The sequence below is a fragment of the Pseudochaenichthys georgianus genome, chromosome 6 (genome assembly GCF_902827115.2).
Source record: "Pseudochaenichthys georgianus chromosome 6, fPseGeo1.2, whole genome shotgun sequence".
In the NCBI taxonomy this organism is placed as follows: Eukaryota; Metazoa; Chordata; class Actinopteri; order Perciformes; family Channichthyidae; genus Pseudochaenichthys; species Pseudochaenichthys georgianus.
The window spans coordinates 32290802-32314067 of NC_047508.1; the positions used below are offsets into that span (position 1 = coordinate 32290802).

The window sequence follows — 23266 nt, forward strand, 5'->3', positions numbered from 1 at the left end:
CGCGTGTCTGCTGGGGTACATCACTGCTTGATTTGGTGGGAATCATTCACATTACAGATGCTGAGAGCAGAAATGTGTTTCTTCACACTGAAGCTAACAGTTATGGCTTCTCTTTAATACCATGTGTGTCTAGTTCTGGATAAAATAATACCATACCATGAGTATCTGCGTGTGCCTCCGTTCAGGTGAATCTGATGACTTCTCTCGGTTCTCCCTCCTCTCCTGTTTTCATGGGCTGTTGGATAGAAGCACAATGGAAGGAGCAGAGGTCACGACTGTGCAAATGAGATGAATAAACAGCGAGGCCACAGGACACAGAGGAATGGCACATCTGTCCTAATGTGCACAATTCATTAAAGCAGAATAAGACAGATTGAAAAAAACCCACAGAAAATAAATTCTAGGACACTTTAAATGACAGAGTTTGCATTTATTATGTATGAAGCACTCGCTCCCAGCAGCGAGCTAATTTAAGACTGCTTCAGTGTTTTATGTGTGAATGTTTCACTGCTCAGCTGGAAGGTAAAATGAATAAGGAAGAGAAAAAAAGGTATTGTCTTTAATAGCAGCAGTCCAGACGATGTTCTTGGCAGGTAACACTTTAATATCTACCTTGAGGTGATTGAATGCTCTTACTAAGTTAATTATCCTTTATTAGAAGACCCACCTCACCGCAGTCTCCTCATACCGCGTGACCTTGATGAGTCTCTACACTCATGCATAATTCACTAAAAGAAGAATACCTTGCTGTTCACTTGCCGTCTTAAACTGTCAATGAATGATGCGTCTCCTATCGACTGTGTCTAATGAGGAGAAACGCTTTAAACTTTTTCCTGTTTCCAAACTGTTTTGCCACGGGTGTCTCTTATAGCTGAAAATAATGAAATGAGCACCAATTAAACTGCTCCAGCCCCAATGTGTAAAAATAGTCAGCAGCACTGTTTTGACTGACAATACTTTGGAGCCGGATTCAAAGCGTTGGCACAGACAACTAAAACTTCAAATATGGTGAGAGCTGCCTACGGAGGCATGGACATAATGCAGCTCCAGCCACATTAGATGGTGATATTCAGACAGGCTATTCTCAGTCTGACAGGGACTCTGGATGGAGAATATCCCAGGAGTATTCTGGTTGATAGAGCCAGCCACATCATCCCGCCGACACACCATATTGCCAGTAGACATCAGATTCACCAGGACGCTGAACCCAACTGGCAGCAGCACACCCTCCCCCATACACAACACACAGGCTCTGATAGCATCTCCAAAAAGGCAGTCAAAGCCTGAGTGAGGATACGGACGAATCCGAGAAGTGGTTTAGATGCACTGGAATGATACACTCCCTTATCACAGAGCAGTGGATGCAGGCGCTACAAAGCACACGCTCTGGGAATCAATAACATCTCCACAGTGGCTACACATGCATCGGGATTCAACGGAAGAGTCATTTTGAAAATATTCACCATATGGTTTAGCAAACATACCCCCAGGCAGTACAACACTGTAATCACTTTCCATTGTGTTCCAGTCTATTAAAGCAGCAGCAGCAGCAGATAGCTACATCCCTCCGTCTGTAATCTGGTTCTGAGTGGTCACATTTCACCCTGAAGCCTGTTGCAGAGGCGTCTCTCCTGAAAACTGTTTACAGAGCTATTAGCTATTGAAGAGCAACAGTGGTGAGGGTCTGCATTATTTTTTGGTTTCCATGGAAACGCTTTCACTGGAGAGAAAAAAATGGAGCACCAATAGGATCGCAGAGCCTCATTGAATCGGTTATGGGGGTGAGAATAGAGATCAGCGCAGACGGCTGAGAAAGCACAACAATAGGAAGAACCCTCGAGGGAAAGCAGAAAGGGCAGTCCGCTGAGGGTCCAACAAAGCGGGGAACAACTCAACACTAGAGAAAAGGTTTCCTCTTCATCTGCTGAATGGCTTTCCCTTTAAAATATATCTCTCTCGCCAACTAGTCGTTGACATTAAAGCTCACGAGCACTCTGGGCAATTTAAACATCAAGGCAGCCGCTAATTGATTACCCGCTGCAGATATTTCAAGCTCTGACAATATTATTGCATCACCGACATCAATACGGAGTGGAAGGCAGTACAACATTATGAATGATGCTTTCCTACAGACCGTACTGTAGTTATCCCCTGCAGTACAATTCACAATATATATAGCAGAGGAAAATGTAGTGGCCATTAGGGAATAAGAGGAATGAGAGAGTCATTATACTTCAAATTAAATGTTTTTTTGGCATTCGGACAGCAGACATAATTTGGACCAGGTCTAAATGAATCATTTCGGGTTAGGTCTCATTTTACTGCCACAAGTCTCGAATCTGTGCGTCAATATGTCTGATACACAGGGAGATCTGAATGGATCTGAGCATGCTACTGTCTCTGATCACATGGAACAGTCAAAGCAGGATTTTAAGAAATCAGCAGCCTGTGAAAACGATTTATGCCATAGAATTCAATTTGTTTTTGAATTTGATTCTCAGACAATAAATTGTTGAGAAAGGTATTAATACTTTTATAATGTATGCAGTAGATACAAATAGAGCTTTGACATGCAGTGCTGCTCTGTTTCGGTTGATGGCATTTTGAATTGTTGGTCTTTTTACAGTCCGTTCTTAAAAGGTTATGTACGTCTGAACTTTAACTTCTCTCTCAAGCTCTCATTTCTCACTCAACTTCTTCTATTACACAAATGCAACGCCATGAGTTCACTTTAAAAGTGTGCACTGTTATCTCAGTTTTTACGCTTTTTTGTGCCTTGCCCAACTGATTTAAGTATATCTTTGAGTTCGCAACAGCCATACATTTCAAGTATACCTCAACCTTATTGTTCACTAGTGGCTAGAGACTTGTCTTTCTGTTTGTCTCTTTGCCTCCATACGTCTCCATATCCTGCCAATGAGCTGGTCAACCTTGAATGAAATGTCAGAGTTCAGAGAACAGCAAGGAGTTTGATCAGCCACTCTTCCTCTGGGAAGAGGGCAGGAAAACGAACGAGGAAGTGACAATTCTTCCATCTACACCTCGCAGCTGTGTTTGACCGTAATTTCTCACCAATGTCTATAAAAGCAAACCTCTGAACTGTGGAAGCAATGGAACGTTTAGATGTATTTACCTTTGGGGCCTTAAACGCCTTCATTCAAACCTTTTAAAAACACCACAAAAAAACAAAAACCTAAAGATCTGGATGACAGCTCGCCCTGTAGATCTCCAAGCAGCCCATATCATGGGATAATATTATATAAATGATAAAGAGGGTAATTGCCTGCAGCCATATATCTCCTGAACAGCCGCTTTAATGAGGGCAATGCTGAAGCAGAATAATCGCCTCACCCCGTCTGGATTTATTGATCGAACAGTGAGAGTCAACCACCAGAGATAAAGATAAAACACCACGATGGAGAAACGATCCCCACTCCGATCAGAGGGCATCATTCAATTAAATCACTCACTCTTTCCTCCCTGGCCGCAGATGAACCAATGTTTTCTTTGTTCTCTGCACGACAGGTGTTGCTCTTGGGTCACACGCCAGGGAAGAGTGTATTCACTCATTTGCAGCACACAATTATTTCACTAAAGATACAGATTGAATTCGTTAAGCAGTCACCCGTTTTTGTCTGTGTTAATTGCTTTGAGATATATGGAGACCTGATAAGAAAGCATCCGCTGGAAACGTGTTTCAAGGGTGCTATTTTGATGCCGATGAAAGCTGACATGTGTCCACCTCTTTGGTAAGTCAGCGGCAAACATTAAGCAGGCGTCTGTCTTTATAGCAGGTTCCTCAATCAGCATAGCAGCTCGTATCTTTCGCCTCCACAAAGATGCCTTCATCAAAGAACCTGCTTCTCTAATTACACAACACCAACGTCTCTCTGGTGACACCCTGATGAGGAACAGCAACAGAACTACTTGTTGTTATTTTCTTTAACCCGTGCCTGTCAAACTTAACGAGCCGCCTTGTACTCCACCACACTTTCACCCTACTTCCCAGGCCCCAAAGGCTGGCCCCGGTGCCTATGAGGAGCCCAGGCCCGAGGGGCAGCACAACGCCGCTTTGAAGTCGAGCGAATAAAGACGAGAGACCTGTCGAGTTGGGATGATGGGGCTAAGGTTGAGAGAGGGGGAGGATCAGTACGAGGGACAGGAAGGGCTGTGAATACTGAGAGCACGGGGCCCCATGGGATACAATTAAGAGCTTTTTTAGCAAAGGGTTACAAAAACACAGCAAGGATACCAGCAGAGCAGCCTTCCAAGGTAAGAGTTCATTACTACAAACACAGAGGGGACTGGGGATGGTAAACTCTCACAGTTTGTTTGTCGACTCCCCCCACCCACAGGCCCTGCGAGCTGACGAACAGCCGCGTGATAACCATTTCCATCCCAGTTAAATCCTAAATAAAGCTTGAGAATCACGCAGATTACAGAGCCTCAAACTAAGAAAGGAATTGAGATGAAGATCCAAGCTGCTGGCGCAAAGAGGAAGTCTGAGTCTTCCCTCAGGATGTTTTCCTCAACACAAACATCTCGAGTGCACAAAATACATCAAACCAAATTTGTAGGCAAGTCAGATTAGAAGAAAGACAGGGCCATGAAATATTTTTATAAATTAGAACTAGACTAGATTATTTTGTCGTTATCATTTAGTCTATACAATGACAGACTATGTTTTTTGACTATGTTTGTATGTTTACCGAAGTATGTTAGTTTGAACATGTTTATTGTCTATTCATTGCTATACCTCAAAGACTGAAATCCAGTGAGAAGACAACGTTTTTGTACAAAACATATTGTTATTGTTAGGTCTTCCACAAAATATTGAGTGCAAACATGTGTAGCTATGCATGTGTAACTGTATAAGTCAAACCAGCTACTTAAACATGTGTTAAGAACATATCTGGTAACCATTTTTAGGGTTCATTAAAATGTTGCTAAAAGGTAGTTTCTGAATATTTGTTGAAAGCAGTTTCTGCAGCAAATCGATTCAACCATGATCAATACCACCAGGTCCTTGTGAAAAGGACATGCCCTCTACCCGTTTTGTTATCTGTCATTGTGAATCTTTGTCCTCAATATGCCCTCACCTTTCCCTGCATAATATTTTCGAAAGATGCAAACAATGCAGTAAACATCCGTCTGCAGAAGATACACAAGAAGTGGAAACAGATCCTCTGCTCAGCGGTACCAGATGCAACTTATTTTCATAATTAAAACCAGCAGGGGGGCTTTGAGTTTGGACTATTCCACAAGCAAAACTCACTCTTTGAAATAGCAATTTTTGCTTCATATCCACAAGAATACTTTGCTAAAGCAGTGATGTTTAGCTTTTGTTAATCTCAATTTCACTTTATGACTACTTCGGGATGGCAATGTAAATTAAAAATAAAATCTTTGACACAACAAGCATAAATATAAAAAACAAATCCCCATTAAAGACAACATAAACAAAATGGGACAGAGGGACGGTTCGAGGGACAGTTCGATTGCTGCCTGGTAGTGACCAGGGGCGGACTGGCCATTGGGAATACCGGAAGTGTTCCGGCCACTCCCTTTTTTTTTTGCTTACCTAAATCCTACTGGCCCACATTTGTAAGTGTTCCGGCCACTCCCTGGTTGGGGTGTGGCCCACACCCCACTGGGTTGGGCTGGGCCGTTTTGATAGGCTACCTATGTTCTATCTATCAGATAGATTCACTTTCACACATCAGGCCCGTAGCAGCTGTCACTGCGCAGTGAATGATCAGGAGTGAGTGACTGAGAGACCTAGCTGGCAGTTGCTTACAGATGGATAAACAAAGTGTTCCCCGCAGGGAAACGGGGTTCAGGGGGAGTGGCTGTACCCGTAGGATAGAAAAGGGGGAAGTGACGTCTGACTCAGAGGTCGCGCAGCTGTGGAGAAGAACGTGTTGCCCACATTCTGTTACTGAGTTTAGGCTAGTTAGCTAGCAGGTTTATTGTTTTGGGTGCAGTCACTTTTGCCTCCACTTGCTGTTCAAATAAATGTTGAGAGAAAAAGTAAATCTGTTCATATGGGTGTTGAGAGATGTATCCATAGATTTAGTCCCTAATTTTGCTCTCAAAGTGCACCAGATTGATGCATTTAACTTCAACATTTAAAAAAATATATATATATTTTCCCCCCCAGTCCGCCCCTGGTAGTGACACATCAGTTTGGACAAAACTCTGCGGTGCAGTGGGTCTGGTTCTCATTGCTGAACGTTTTCACTTCATACCGTACTGTGCACACCAAACCAAAACGAATGACTTCATTCATGCTCCATCCTGGAATTAAGATAATAGTGGCGACTGACCGTTATTGATTGATTGATATTTGTGTTTGGCATATTTGAGGCGTAGAAGTTATGTTTTCAATCATCTCCAGACAATGTAAAACAACACTGTGAAGCCTGGGCAGCAACAACGCACTGATATCCCTTTGTTTACAAGAACAAACAAGTGGGTCACATTATTCTACAAGAGTGTAAACAAACATAAGGAAGAAGGCTGCATTGCTGGCCAGTATATATCCAAAGTCTGATGGTATTTTTGGTTTGACAACTTTGTCATGGCAGTATTAAGTGTTGCAGTAATACAGACAAAATCTCTCCAAAACTGGAGATGGAACAGACATGAAGCAACATGTTGCTTAATCTGGCAAAAGACTCCAGGAAAACATTGAAGACACACTTCCTTGGAGTTTCCCACAATGTTTTATAGCAAACCACCTTGGCTCACATTCTAAAAAATCAATACACACAAAGTAAAACATTAATCTTCAGGGAGTGTCTATTACTCTGTTAATACTTAAATAAATTGAACACAAGATGCATTTAAATATGGGTGACTTCCATCTTTGCTAATCAATTCCCTGGGGGGATCCTACGAGTATCACTGAAAGAATTGCAGAAGGTATTAAAGCAGCACCTTGTGAATCAATATTATGTCATATCAGGAGGTCCCTGATGATTGCAGCCTCGCATCCAAGTAGTTTACAGTCAATACAGTTTTGATCTTATGTGCATGCCTAAATCAATTTCTTGTGCCTTTAGTCCATAATAAAAAAGGTTAGTCCAATGTATTATCCCCCAGTTGAACCGATGCTACCTACCACCTGCAGCGTTAACACACAACCATAAATTAATGTGTGCATGAAAGCTTTTACAGACAGTAGTAGTGCTGATATAACTGTTAACCTCAAAAGTTAAACTTTTTGAACTTTTTTTATGAGAACTTAGATCAAATTGTTAGCTGGTTCCTTCTCATGTTAATGAAAATGTGTCTCTGACATTGTTTGTGTTTGTTTGTCTGGATCCTCCAGCAGGTCTTCCTATCTATAAAAAAACTGCAGAAATGTCAAACATTGGCTTTGTAAAGTACATTCAGGTGTATTTAAGGGTAACTAGGGCACTTTGAGTGAAAACATTGTTTGCCAAGAATGAAGTATTTTACAAACTGCATAGAAAACCAATAGGAAACGGCACTTCATAACAGAGTTGAGATGGTGACAGAGAGATGGTGGTCTGCGTCTTTGTGGATTTTGCAGGGGGCTGTACAGTGGTAGCAGGGCAGGTGTCCCGCTGGGTTACGAGCCCCAGAAGCTTTGCATCTGGATCATTTCCTCAGCCCAGTGGGGCTCCACACTGGGACCGCCTCATAAAGCTGCACATGTGCGAAATAACCCGCAATCCCTCCGAAGACTTCATCTATGTCAGCCTGTATGTGGCAGCTGTGGTGATGGCAGGTAACAAGCTGAGACAGACTCACAACAACACAGAGGGAGGCAGCAGAGAGGTAACTCATGCTTTTAGTCTCTCACACTGTCAAATATGCTCCCACTAATGGCCAAATACCCTGAAAATATTTTTCTGCAGGAGGTGAAAAAAAAATGGTTTTATTACTTGTGTTCCTCAGCAGAGTAGGGCGGGACTAATGGCAGGAGGATTACCGGAGTAACACAAGATGAAGCCAGGATAGACAAGAACTCTGAACTGTGAAAGTAAGACTTCTGCCCAATCCCAAAAACGTAAGGTACGCTCCTGTCCACTCTAAGCTCGATACTCCAGGGATAAGGAGTTGAAAGCTATCCTTTGAGGAGATATCCAGCATGTGAGTGAGTCCCAAGGGGAAGCCAAGAGGGACTGAAATGTGGAAAAAGAGAGTTTGACACTTTCCATGGTACAATTTGTGAAAATGGAGGAGTGCTTTAAGAAACATTCCTTCGATAGGCTGAGGGAGCCACAAGAGGGGAGACGTCAGGAGAAATCATGCTTGGCTCAACACAAAAAGCACTCAGAGAAATGAGATTTAATCTGCTGAGCTTAGAGTGTATTAGCCAGATGTAAACAGTCAGTACCAGCTGTGAGAAAAGTTAATTTCCACAGCCCTGCTGCCTGGAAAAACAACCCATGAAACATCAAACAATACTAGCAAAAGAAACTCAGATATTTAAAGTACACATTAAAACTTTCACAAGCCCGGGACATTGTAGTTATGGGAGTCAGTGGGTTAAGGTTAACTGGCCTCACTGAAACACTTTCTCTCTGAGAATACTCTGCCTCTAGGCACAAGCTGTGGGAAAGGGAGTTACATCACATTGATTTATGGGAGAAAGAGGAAAGATGGGGAGAGGATGGAAACTGAGCTGTTTGGAAGCGATCCAACATTTGATCCCTGAAGGAACACAAGTCCCTAGGTTTTCACCACAAAACATGATGGATCGGAGACAATTGTGTGGGGATGCATGTGGTCAGAGAAACACTGGCAGAACAGTAGGGGTCAAACCCATCTGAAGTTATTAGTTTTGATGTACGACTAAAAAAACTTTGGAAAAGGCCATAATTGTAGTACAGAAGCTTCTCTGTGAACCTGCTTATGGAGCACTTGCAGAGGACAAGTTCAGAATCACAAAAATGATGCTGCTGCTGCTGAGCGTACTTTCAATCCTCCAAACTCTAGGGAGCTGATGACTGTCTCGAACTAACAGATGCTGCTGATGTCGTCTCGAGTATTAATTGGCTGTAGTGATGAAATTGGGAGTAATTAACTCAAGCGTACACTGCAGTCTTAGATAGAATATCTCCATCAGCCCACCGCAGCCTAAGAGTTATAAATAAACAGTCCATTTAATGCTTTCCACTTCTGTAACAGGACCACACGAGTGACCGCAGCTGGGATATTTATGGTGAAACACATTACTGCTCTTCTGCTTATTTAAACATTTGCATGTGACTTAAAAGAAATGCTCTCTTCCTTGCACTTGTCTAGATGCACGTATTGAAGTCCTGTGAGCTGAAGCCAAGGCTCTGTGTGACCGAAGTGATAATCACCTGGAGCGTTAACTAAAGCTGCATTCATCAAATTGTCACAGATGAATGCGGCAGATTGTTAAAATAAATCAATGCCCCATAGCTTATAGCGATTCAGGAATTCTGTCACAATTCACACAAGCAACATATGAGTCTACACAACAAAGAAAACAAGATACATTTTCACCACATGAGACTTTGATACCATCCACCAAATGGTAAAGATATGAACAAAGCAGGAGGAGAAAACAGAAGAGATTCAGTATAATGAGCTGTGGAGTAACAGTAAGACATATTACATGGTTTTGTGATATCTCCAGCTGTCTGCAAAGTTTCGAGCGTCTTGGAAACACAACAGAGCTTTGGCTCGGGCCAAGAGAAACAGAATAAATATATACACACGAGAAGCTGGCCAAATATTTGAAGGGGGTGTTTTGAAGGCTCACAGAATAGACTGGAGTATCAAGGGTGGGTGGCTGTGTAAGGCTGGGGTTGCTCTAGATGTGGCAAATGTATGGAAAGCTGATGTTTTGAGTAAGAAAAGAATGGACATCTGTTTCCTATTACGTAAAAAAAAAAAGCTTGACCAATCCCAAACTGCCTGCAGAGATAAGCAAAAGTGGTTTTGGTAATTGCTCACAACATTGGCTTTCTCCTTCTTCATTGTTGCTTTTGTGCCTTATTTTAATGTGAAGAGATCAAATGAGATCATGTCCGGTTATTGACCGTGACTCAATTTTTAAAAGGAAGTAGTCTAAAAGCTGCTTTTTCTGTTAAATCCTGTTTTGTCATCTGTCCAATTAAAGCACCAGTTGGGAAACACCAGTAAAAGAACATGCTTTTTGGCTCGACAGATAAAGCAGAAATAACCTTTACAAGTCATGGGCTTACAGAGAGACACCTACAAAATCACTCTGGCTTCAACATTACTGCTGAGACAGTTCACATGGGAGCTGACTCCTGCCAAGCGTTATCGGGAAAGATGATCTGGGCGCAAACTCTTGGAGAAATGCCTGACCCGTCTGTTTTTAGACAAAAACACTTCACAGTTCAAGATGAGGTTGGGCCGTTTTGGTGCTGGCCTGTCGTCCTGACGTTGGACAGGTGACACAGGGTATATGCAGGAATCCTGAAGTCAAATTTAATACCTTTTAAGACCTTTTTTAAGACCCTTTCCATACATTTTAAGACCTCATCGCAACTTCGAGTTCTAACCGGTTACATTGGCGACACACTTTACCTCACATTTACTATATTGATTGTAAGATAGCTCAACTAAACAGAGTGCAGACAGAATACTGAAGCCTCCTCTCCACATGAACTCCAACCTGTGAAGGTCAGGTTTAATGCCGTATGCTGCTTCTGGACTCTGTGCTCTTTCATTCCAGTAGAACTCCTCAGAAACCAGTATTTGACCAATAAACAAAACAATTGACAAAACTTTGAACGATGAAATATATTAAACTTTGGTGAGCTTCAGCGGTAATGCCATATAGGAGCTCCCTCACAAATACCCAGGGGATAAATTGGGCTGGGGCTGTCCGGGGCTAAGCCCGGCACATAGGACGATGCTCTGACGTCATCACCCTCACACATTTGTCATATGTTTACAAAAAACGATATATATGTTAAGACTTTTCTCATTCTTAATATAGACTATATTTAGGGTCGATATGTGTTGACCTTACTTTAAAATAGCAGATCTCTGTGAACGGATATAGTTTGGCTTAGACCCCGGCCCCACGAGGGGCCTCATACAGAAAAACGCATACGCAAAAAAGTCTTCCGTTCACACGCATTCGATTCATTAACGTGTCCGTTCACACTAGACCGCTGGAAATGCTGGAAACGCTGTAGTACATATGCCAGGCCTGTAAGTGGCGCTGCTGCCGCCACAAAATACACCAAAAGCAGCGAAGAAGACTCCGGAGCATGGTTGTCCTTCTGTTTATTCTCCGCGGTGGACGGCGTGTTCTCCTGCTGTATATCTCTCAGGTAGTCCACCCCCCCCCCCCACAGAGCGGAGCAAGGCAACGAAACTTAAAATAAGAAGCAGCATTTTATGGCACGCTATGCATGGGGCCGCCTTGAGGGGGTTTCCCGACATGTTGTTTCAGTAAATTAAAGGGTGTTTCATGTTGTCGTTGCTGTGCACCTTCTTAATACCTTGGAAAATGCCGTTTAATACTTTTTAATAGCTTTAATTTTCGCTAAATTGATTTATCAACTTTTAATACTTTTTAAGACCCCGCGGACACCCTGTGACAGATCAGTGGGAAGCCATCCAAGATTACCTTATGTCAGACTGAAAATTAAATTCCTAGGAGCATCTGCACTAGGCTAAATCAATGAACACTGAAGCCAATTTAATTTCACATTCCGGAGACACCTGCCGTGCCGGTGCTATCTCTGACAAACACATGGGAAGGTGATCCCTGGATTCTGTCAGACACATACGGACTGAAATACATTTTCATGAAAATCCCTTTAATATACTTCAAATGGTTAAACAGAGGCTAGCTTTTCTATGCTGTGGATTTTTCTTTTTTCATTAAGCTTCGAAGAAAAGAAGATGAGCGAAGTGAGGATTAGGGAAAATTGAATTATGCTTCATGGTGTGCATGTGTTTACCATAATAACTAGGGATGCTCGATCGCTCACCGATGGAGATCGGCCGATACTCACTCTCTACCGATCGATCGGTGCTCTCTAAACATGCCGATCGCGAGAGCCGATCACATGACGTAAAATACATGACACTTTTCTCTGTGTGCGGCAAAACAAGCTCGCCAAAATGGCTTCACCAGTCTGGCATTATTTTAAGGTGTCCGAAAAAGACAGTAAAATAGCGGTATGCAACGTGTGTGAAGCAGAAATCCTGCAGCTCCGCCCGCCGGACCGGTAAGCGCAGCGAAACACACACACAGGGAGAACCAGACCGCAGTTCATTTCCTCATATTCCAAACGAGAAATTACGATAGCAAATCACCCGGTTCTTTACGACCAGAACTATTAACGGGATACAAACCGGAGGAACCAGGCATAGAGGGAGGTGGCAGAGACAGTGGGTGAAACTGGTAGGTTTTCGCCTGTTTGGGGAGTTTATATATATTGCTCGCATAAAATCCCCGGGGTTTTTTGCTTTGTATGTCGGGGGCGGGAGATTCATGTGATTGGTTGTTGGTCGCGTTGCTCGCAAAAAATCCCCAAGCTGTCAGACACGCCCAGCTCCAAGATTTTCAAGATTTTTGAAAAGCTGCTGTGTGGACGTACCGTAACGGCCCGTATTCACTACAGGCATCAACAAATCTTGAAGCTGGGCGTGTCTGAAGCTTGGCGATTTTTTGCGAGCAACGCGACCAACAACCAATCACATAAATCTCCCGCCCCCGACATACAAAGCAATAGCAATGTTAAAACGAAGTAAACTGGATATAAACTCCCCAAACAGGCGAAAACCTACCAGTTTCACCCACTGTCTCTGCCACCTCCCTCCATGCCTGGTTCCTCCGGTTTGTATCGCGGTAAATAGTTCTGGTCGGAAAGAACCGGGTGATTTGCTACCGCAATTTCTCATTTGGAATATGAGGAAATGAACTGCGGTCTGGCTCTCCCAGCTTGCATGCGGTTTGATTGGCTAGCGCTTGTACTGGCGGGATTTGCATAAACGGGATTTGATTGGCTGATGCCAGCTTCGAAAGCATCGGGAGCATCAAAAGTTGAACATTGCTCAACTTTTGATGCTCACGATGCTTGCAAAGCCATGCTCCGCTCCCCACAATGCAGTTCGGCGACGTAGAAGTATTCTTCTACGTCACCCCATTCAAGTGAATGGGCGAAGCGTTGAAAGCATTTGTCGATGCCTGTAGTGTAGACGGGCCGTAAGAGTTAGACCTAACACACTTAGCTATTTTATCTACCTCTGGAACAAGCTAAACTAGTTATTATAAATATATGTATTCTTCATTGTCGGGTCACTCATTACTGGATCAGTGAGCTGCATGAGATACTGACAGGCTGTCAGGAGAGGGAGAGAGGGGGGAGAGAGAGAGGGAGAGAGGAAAAGAGAGCGCTTCTGCTAATTTCTCCCGTGTTATTATCCAAAGTGAATGTAAACTTGAATAATGTACATCATTTGAATGTAATAATTAAGTTGATTGTTGTTTGTGGAAGCTCCAGTGAATGAGCATTAACTAAGTTTTAAACATCACTTTAAATGGAAGATTTAAAGTGATGTTTAAATCTTCCATTTAGGCCCCGCCCACTCAATCGGATCGGCATCGGCCGATACTGATTCCGGCGATCGGCCCCGAAATTGGCGATCGGAGCATCCCTAATAATAACTATTAGCAAAATACTTTTACAGTGAAGAAAATACCACCACATGTCTATTTTTGCTCTGCTCTTTTTAGAAAACCATAGCTTCTTAAGAATGTCTTGTTAAAGTAGAGCCACTGGTAATACAGTAATGGCAGTGTGGTTTGCTTGTGGTCGCAACACATCGCCTGGCATTGACCGACTGTTTTCCCAAAGGACAGAGCCCGTGTTGTTGCGCAGTGACCCGAAAAATGCCGTCTCGAGGAGCGATTTTTAAAGTGGCGGTGGGCTAAAAATGTCATAAAGCACCATCAAATAATCATGAGCCAGTGAGGCGCTCGGTCTTGGATGTCTAATTATTTTCCCCTTTGAGGAGTACAAATAAATGTCTACAGCGTGTGCATATGAACTGCTGTTAAAAGACATCACCATAAGGAGCACACAGGGAAGATGTCCAAGAACTACTGCTGAAATCTTCACACACACACAGGTCTGGATGGCTGGAGGATGCCGGGGTTGCTTGAACAACCTCAATAAGCTTGTAAGGCTGCATTGTCCGTAACAGTTCAGCACCCCTTTGTGCTTCACACTTCAACCACATGTGGTCTAACGCTGTGATTGTGGGCAATAAACCAAATGACAATGGAAGAACACAAGCAGAAAATCGTGGAGAAAAAAAAGCAACACCTGTGTCACACTTTAATAATGGAGGATTTTATGTGCCGTAACCACAGGTGAGATTAGATAACATTATCACTCAAGGAAAGCAAACCACAAGAGACTCTCTAAATGCAAACAGACAGATGGCCCTCATCTGCACTGCTATTAGTTTATAAGCCCTAAAGACTTTCAGTTCCTGTTCTTTAACAAGCTGAAATGAAACACAGGCGTTTATCTCAGAGGCGTATGATCCTGGCAGGAGAGACATCATTAGACCGCCCTTCCCCCAAGTTTCCCCAGGTAAAAGTTGGACCCTGCTGTGTTTTTAAAAAAAAATCAAATACTGATCTGTCCCCCTGATGCTGTGGAGGCTGACAAGGAGCCCATATGTCTGATAGACCTGTGGCGAGTCTCGCTCTGTGGGAGTGACTGTAACATCGCTGTTATCCCACAGGAACTGCAGGGAGCTACGCTGCAGACAAGGTGTGTGGGCTTCAAACACAGCAATGCCAGCCAGTCTAGCGGAAAGAAAAATAATGGGGTTTTTTTTAGAGGCATTTACTCCAATACTGGCATTATATTTAAAAATAAATGCACATTTTAGATTGCAATGAAGAAAAAGGAGAATTACATTAGCCCAGTTACATCTACTGGAGTTAAACACAAAGACTATTTCTGCTTAGAGAAGGTTTTTCTGTGCCATGCTTACAAGTTCAATGCAAAACATTTAACCTAGATTCAAGCAGATATGAGACCTATATACAATAAATATGAAACAACCCCATTTCAATTTGAGGTCTGTGTGTGTGTGTGTGTGTGTGTGTGTGTGTGTGTGTGTGTGTGTGTGTGTGTGTGTGTGTGTGTGTGTGTGTGTGTGTGTGTGTGTGTGTGTGTGTGTGTGTGTGTGTGTGTGTGTGTGTGTGTGTGTGTGTGTGTGTGTGTGTGTGTGTGTGTGTGAAAGCTTAATGCACATCATTTATGTTTGTGTATTTTAGGTTTGTACGGTTATCACTGAATGTAACGGCAAAGTGTTATTAGCAGACCGGGATGCAAACCCAAATCATGCTCAAAATAAATCTGCGCTCTATAATTCAGCCATGGTAAAAAAAAAACATATAAAACACCATATAAACCAACTAACAGTCATCACTGTGTCCATAAATCTGATGTAGCACCATCTCTCCAAAACGACCAATCAGGAGTTAATGAGCGAACATCCAGCTCCAACTCCCAACATGCACTTCATTTGTTTTAAAATGATAATGGGCTAATTATCTGGGTCAGCATTACCAAGCTACTGTCCATTCCTACAACCATTTGTGGTCTTTATATTACCCAATTAATTTGTGGTGAGAGCAAGTGTGTGTTTGCTAGTAACAATTACCATATCACGTTATACTGTGTAGCCCATCATCAGTGATTAAAAATAAACAGGATATTTAGATGGTCTCTAAGCAGATGAAATAAAAACACAGCGCTGTTCAAGTAATGAAATAAGTCACGTTAAAGAAAAAAAGCCCTGTACGAATAATGAGGGCATTCCTATAAAGCTATTTTCTCTCATCAGAGAAAAGTGGATGGAAAGAGCAGGAGTGTTCGAAAAGGAAAACCTGGTAATAATGAAGGAGCGAGAGGAGCGAGGGGTGGTGTGGAGGTGAGTCGGGACACAGTTATGGCTGGGGCAACAGAAAAAGAGAAAGACCAGAAGCCGGGAGAGAGTCCCATTTCATCAGAAAAATGCCTGAGTCAGGAGAAGAGAGAACCATTAGGCCAAATGAGTCACAGGGAGAGGCTGAAAAAACAGATCTGGGCTGAGCTCGACTCGCAGTACGATCCCCGAACAAAGAGCCACAGACAGGCAGAAACAATGGCCCAGAAAGAATATATAATATGTTTGTATCTCCAGTAGTGTGCCTCCTTATTAGTGAGAGACTGAGACTGAGGATACTTGCGTGAATGTCTCTGCAGATATACACAGAAAAGGGAGTTAGGTAACACAGGTTCGCAGAGTTATTTTAAATTATCTCTGAATCTGATATCAATTGTTGTTTGGGGAACAAAAGGATGAAAAATCATGAAAACTAGTGATTATAGTTTCCCATGGTGACAATTTAAGATTGCTTGGTCGTTTTGTGCATCATATTTTCAATGTACAATTATTTAAAACAGAGAAAGAGTATCTTTGCAAGCTGGACCCAGAATATGTCACTAAAAATCACCAACAATACAATCTTCATCAACCAATGGTATATTGACTTTAAGTATTGAGCTCTACCCTTTCAATCTCAACAACACATGCTATTAGTACAAAACAACTTTGGAGCATGTTTGAAACAGAACCATCAAGCAGAATTGGACACGTTAACACGATCCCCAAAATGTGTATAAAAGGGAAGAGCATCTCAGAATGACACTGGTGCCCAAACATGGGGTCTATTCATACTGTGCTTTGAAAAAACAACAGTGATGACCTTTATCCTACGCACATGCACTCGTCTGCAGTGATTCACAAACTAGATACAATCCTTTACTTGTGTCGATAAATGATTCCTCTGAGCATTGAGTCTTTATCTAAATCCTTAGCAGGAAGAAGCAAGCAATTTACACAAGAAATCCCACACAGAGCTCTTTATCTATAAGATGATAAAACTGTGACCCAAAATCCTCCATAGTGAAAAGCTCCAGTGTTAGTTAGTGAGTTAGTGAGTGTGGAAACATCCATAACATGAGCCCTTCCTCCCTGGTGCTGATCAGCTTCCTCTTGCTCACTCCGACACGGTTCCCAATGTGAGTCAACCCAGCGCTATTGTGTGAACTTACTGGAAAATAAGTGCTTGTTCTTCTGGCAAACAAACAACAAATACCTTAATTTAACACTTATTCAATCTTCTTTCAGGCAGAAATGTGTTTTTCCAAGTCTTTTTATTTCATTATAGTGTACAGTAATCGATGCCATTTCATTTATACTGTAATATCACAGTACCCTCACAGAAATGTGTCTAACTTCAGCATCATCCAGTGGTCCAGAGGAGAGCAGGTAATCTCCCCACGTCGGCCCTGTGTCACACACCTATCAGTGCCAGCCTGACCGGCCAGCCTAAGCTCCTCTCTGAGCTTTGACTACTTCTGAGGGATGAAAAGAGCACAAGGCGAGGAAGAAACCCTGCGGCAAAGGCACAGGGACTTACCGAGTGTGCCTGTCTGTGTAATGACCAACGGGTACTCATGGCAGCCTTTAATGGACACCTGAGTGACACGATTGATTAGTTCTGAAAAACATTATGCGGAGAAAAAGATGGCTAGGGGCGAATTTTAAGATAAATGTGATTTGAACATCCCGAGATGGGGCCGAGTGTACCCTCAACTAAGCGCCTACCAAGCCGAGAGCCCGTTTGATAGTCCGCTATCTGCAGAGCCCAGCTTGTCAAATACATACCTTTTACCTGCTCAAGATAAGCACAAAGAAATCTTGGGTTGAGCACAAACCCAGCCTGCTTCCTCCTGATAAAAAGGAAGCATCAGCGGAGAGAGGCCCCTCAGCTTCCTGCCCTCTCTTAGGTCATTCACTACTTCCTGGCCCAAATGGCACGCAATGGCCAAAGGAATGCATGAATGCGTGAATGCGTGAATGTAACTGGATTATACAGCATTTCCTTTTTAGTTTAAACCGCCCTTCAGCAGACTGCATCAAACCACAGGGTTTGGACAACACAGTGCTGACATAAATAATAATAACACTCCTTCATGGCTTTTAAACAGCTGATGAAAAATACACCTTTCAGAGAGTAAATCATTTCTGCCAGCTGAAAAGCTAATTTAATTTTCTCATGTCTCCTGACAACAAAGATGCTGAACCCATTACTAGCTGAGGCCCGCGCATCACACACATTAAATGAAGGGTCCTCTTGCAATCGGAAAAAGCAATTTTCTCATTGAGCCAATAGATACTCCATTTAGTTTCGGGCTCTCTACGGACCGCTGCTGCTGTAGTGGGGCTGATACAGGAGAGAGCGAGCGTGGAGTGATGACCAAGCCTCGTTTCCCCGCCTTGCTGCTCTGAACCCATCGATACAGACGTGATTCGCAGGTTGGGTGAGGGGGGGGGGGATAAAGACAGGGAAGATGAGAAAGGATGGGGACAGGAGGAAGAAGGAATTATAGATGAGAGGATACAGAGGGAGAGGTTGTGGTGAGGTAGGGGGAATCAAGGATGTGAAATCAGGGCGAGTGATCAAATGACCGGCCAAAGCAACAGCAGTGTTATTTTGGAGGAACATCAGCTGATTTGAAAGGAAGAGTGAAACTGTGAGAGAAGCAAAGAGACACAAATCAGAGGCACCCAACCATGTGGAACCGCAGATTGATTAATTTCAGGCCTTAAATGAGCGGTGCTCTGCCAGGCCAGGCGGCATTAAGGCAGTCACCCTCTCAGCAGGAGCTGCCACACACTGAAATTCACACATTTCTAATTCTGCAGAGGATTGAGGCCGAGGAGCAGTAAATGCACCACGCACACACACAGCTTCCATTTAAATCTCTTCCTCACACTTAATTTCCTTCCTGTCCATTTATTTTTTGCTGAAAATGTAATCGCTGGCACTGTGAATGTGTGACTAAGAGCAACACATTATCAGAGGCACTATTGAAATGAGGGCACTGAACACCAGTGGCAAGTCTCACACCAGGTGTTTTGTGTCTGTAGGCGGAATAAATAACAGTTTGGCTTGGATATTTGAATTCACTCAAACATGCTCCCTCCTAATTGCTACTATCCGCATTGTTGCTGCCAACCTTTATTCCCTGTATAATGTAAAAGGTAGGTTTAAATATCCTGTTGTTTGCATTTGTACTCATCCCACAGACATCACTTGTGTGTCTCGGCAACCCAAACTATTTCCCAACAGTCTTGTGTATCAAGCTGAGGACAGAAAGGCTTCAGGCGGAGTTTAGTCATCCGTGTTGGCAGCTGCTCCAAAAGCATCAATACTACTGTCTCTTTCCCTTTTCTTTCTTGACAAGGCAAATGTTCACCCACAACAGAGTGAACAAACATGCCTCTGTTTCCAGTTGGTGTGCTGCTCTCTCAACTAACTGATAACTCCCAAGTCATTTGGGGTCTGGGAAAAACCAAGAGGGTGGAAAATAAGAAAGAGAGAGATCTCAACATGATGCAGCAGACAGTAAAGTAGCCCGACTCATTAATCAGGGCAGGAGCTGAACAGTCAGTGTGTCTGTCCAAGCTGCTGGGGCGTGATATGATTCTTCTCTCCTGACACACCAGCCTCAGGGAGATGGAGAGCCGGAGTGAGTGGCTGTGACTGTAGCTCGAGGCAAGAAAATCCAGCACACTCACCTGGACACTGGTGTGAGATAATGGGTCCCTAGGAGCCAATCTCCTCAGGCGAAATCTGATTATAACCTGGTTTTAAAACTATTAGAGAAATGGTTGAGCAGAAACTTTTTAGCTGCTCAAACTTTTGAAATGAACCCTGAATTCCCTCCAAAGTCACATGAAACTGTAGCATGTTAACAAAGTATTGACTTTTCTTTCAGAGCTCTTGAATGTGTCATGCTCGCTTCAGTGGATATCAGACAGACACACAGAGAGATGAGGTGGTTTTGGATGATGTATCCCTCTGATTAATGCACTCTGACAGTGAACTCCTGCCCTACAGCAGAGACATCCATCTGGTGACCCCATACATCTCTGCAGACAGCCTCCTCCTGGAGCCCCGTGGGAAGGGTGCCAGCCTGGAGACTGACACACATCACCCCGGATTCCCCCTGATGGCAGGTTTCTCATACAATAACCCACTATTATCCGTAGAGTGCCTATTAACCGCATGTCACTGACTGATTCATGGCACATCCAATCACCTGAGGATATTTAGTTTTAGTGCAGGACTCTGATTTATTCTCAAAAGGAAAATAGCACTCCGACTTGATCTAAACTTAACTCAAGTCTTAGTAAACAATTATATATTTCTCCTTTGTTCATTTAATTCATGCAGCTCGCCTGATGGAAAACTTGAAGCAACAAAGTAGCGGATTTCAAAAACACAACATCGCCCCTTGGACAATCTGCACTAAATAACGAGCCCGTTCAACACAGCACTCAGGGGATTCAAATTGTTCATTTCAACACACATTTAAGTTTGTAGCAGCGACACGTTTCTTACCTCAAAACGCAGCTCAGTGTCGGAACCTCTCTCTGTGACAAGACCCTGGGAAAATGTTTCTAAAAAGCCGATGTGAGAAGCCTGGGACTGCTGGAAGAAAGTAGTCAAATAAAAGAACAAATGTCGATGAGCCACGGAGAGGAATTATGCCCAGCAGCGTCCAACTAATAAAATCCACCGCTCCTAGATCTGCGATCCCAGTTTGGCCAGGCTCGCAGTGTTGAGGGGAGATTGGTATGCAAACAGTTTTGTGAAGTGGCTGAAAGAGGAGCGCTTCATTGTTGAGCCTGCTCTGCTGCGGGGGGCGGGGCCTCTCTCCGGAGGACACGCCTAAATTTACCTTCTCTATTGTCACTCCGGTGTGATAAACAAATTGAGTGCTGCTGAAAATAATTAATTGATCTCTATTAACGGCAGTCAATCATAAGTAAAAAGGAAGTGGAGGCTTATTCTTGTGAATTTAAGTCTAAAGGGCTCCCAAAAAATAATTAATGTATCTGTTTTATTCAGTATAGAGCCATATTAAATGTGGTGTTCAGATTGTAGAAGATGAAATATGTCACGCAGAGAAGTAACCTTAACTGCCTGATACAATTCAAACCAGTTTATTTCTTCTTTTAGCTAAAAAAAGACTGGAAACAGGGGGCAATAACTAAATCTGATCATTTACTGTCTTTCAATGGTATCATATGTGATGAGATCATACGTTGAGATTCTGTGATACACTATTAAGTCTTCTTAATAATAAATTGATAGTAACAAGCACACACTAACTGCACTTTCTCAGACAACCTGATGTGTAATATTATGAAGGAGTACTTTTTGAATATTGCAATCTTGTGTTTACATCACAATTTAAATTAGCACTCAGATCAATATGAGTATAACAATGGACTCCAACTCACAGGTCACAAGCTTCTTCCAGCTTTTAAACCCCACAATACAATCCTCAGAACAGGCTTCTCTGTGCATTATAATGGTGGATAACATCATGTAAAGTCCCAAATGTTGGTTAAAATAAATAAATGAATGTGTGGAGTAGTCGTGTAGCTCCAACAGTGTGCAAGATTTTCTTCAGTCATGTAACAATCAATCGGCCATAGACCTTGACATGAGCTGCTTTAATGTGTAACATGACCTTTTCTATGTGTTTGTTTATTTACTACTTGTCAGCTTTTTTATGTTGTTGTTTCTTGTGTTTGGTTAGCTGAAGACAAATGTCCTACCTGATTGACTATGAAGATATAATAATCCCTTATTAATTCTGGTTGAGAAGGAAAATACACTTTCCAAAACTATTGCTACTGTTCAAATGTTACTATAATACTTTTAATTAAAGTAAGAATAAAGTCAACATGTGTGAATCTTTTAACTCAAATTCTCACTTGCAGAGCACATACTATTTTAAGTTGAATTCTGACTTTAATCTTTTCCTTTGAATACAGACTAAGGTAGAAACTCACATAACTCAATTTCATCTGTGTCTTATCTTGTTCTACAGTTTGTTTGTACCATGAATGGGAAAGTGCCTTTTCTTTGGATATTGATAATCATCACAAATGTCATTGTGTTTATCTTTGTGTGAACACATGCACACAGAGTCATGTTGGAAGACAACATCTTATTATACAGATGAGACAATATATTATGTGTATTCATCAGTTGTTTGGAAACTAATGAAAAAGTACAACAAATGACTGCATCTAGAGATACCCTACGGCACAGAGTAATTGTATCTTTGTGAGAATAATGATTATTGCTTCCTTGAGGAATTGGCTTCATCACTGTTTTGATTCCAGCAACAGATAAGTGGACAACTCTCAGATAGCCAGCTGATAGTTATTGTTGTCCCTTGTTAATTATTCATGCTGTGTGTCCCTCTCACAGCCAGAAAACAAGAGGAGTGCTTTTGTTTCGGCTTCGGAGGGGGTGCTGAAGTGTTTTTCTACCCCTCTGTGCTCCTCGTGTCACAAAATCTACTACAGATGGAGGGCAAGATAAGCGCTCCAGAGACTGATCTTTTTGCCTTCTCCTCTAAGGTCGTGACACTGACATTCCAGTGGCATATGTGATACTTCCAACCCCCAGTCCTCTGATCCCTTTCTTATTGGCCCTTAGGAAGCCTGAACTTTTAGGAACATTTCTGAAGTCAAGAATACACGACAACGAGCAGCTTAAAGTGAAGTTTGAAACAAGCCAGAGATCAGCGTATTGGATTCAAAGACTCGTCAGGAGCTTGCTTCAGACGGAGAGACTCCGCCATGTGTAAGAAAAGTATCACAGGAATGGCTTGGCTGCCGAGGGAACAGCTGTGAGGTATTTTCTTGTTGGCTCCTTGGGTATTTTCAGAGGGCTGAGAGTAAAGAAAGGCTGAGGTGAATCACTGACTGAAACGCCTCCTCCCCCCGCCTTGGAGCGCTCACATGGATCACTGGTGTTGGGGAGAGGACCTCTCTTTAGGCCCTGACATAGTTCAGTTAAGATAATATTTGTTTTCTTAGCTAATCAGTGATTGATCAACAAATGCAGTGATTTCTATCGACCATGCGATGTACAACACAAGTCAATACGCAGCTCAGAAATCACTTTACAGACTCATGGTCTTGACCTTTTAGTGATGATGGGAGCCACTTTGCAATAATTCAAGGAAATTAAAAATGTAAAAAATGTCATGAGAAAAGCATTTAAATGAGGTGATGAAAGGTTTTGCTGTGGCAGGACACAAGTAGGGCAAACTACTTCAAATGACCTGTGGATGTTGAAGCATAGGGACATTTGGATGTGTGTTTT

At 42.7% G+C, this 23266-nt stretch overlaps 1 protein-coding gene across 1 annotated transcript in view; it reads right to left on the minus strand.

Moving 5' to 3' along the window:
- Positions 1-20729, minus strand: part of LOC117448738 (tetraspanin-18B) — a 32910-nt gene extending 12181 nt beyond the window's left edge. Inside the window, exons 1-2 of the mRNA XM_034086114.2 lie at positions 20477-20729; positions 157-235 (exon numbers count right to left, since the gene is read on the minus strand). Of these exons, the coding sequence (XP_033942005.1) occupies positions 157-159 (3 nt within the window). The 5' untranslated portion in view covers positions 160-235; positions 20477-20729. The remainder of the gene's footprint in view (positions 1-156; positions 236-20476) is intronic.
- Positions 20730-23266: the final 2537 nt, after the last annotated feature.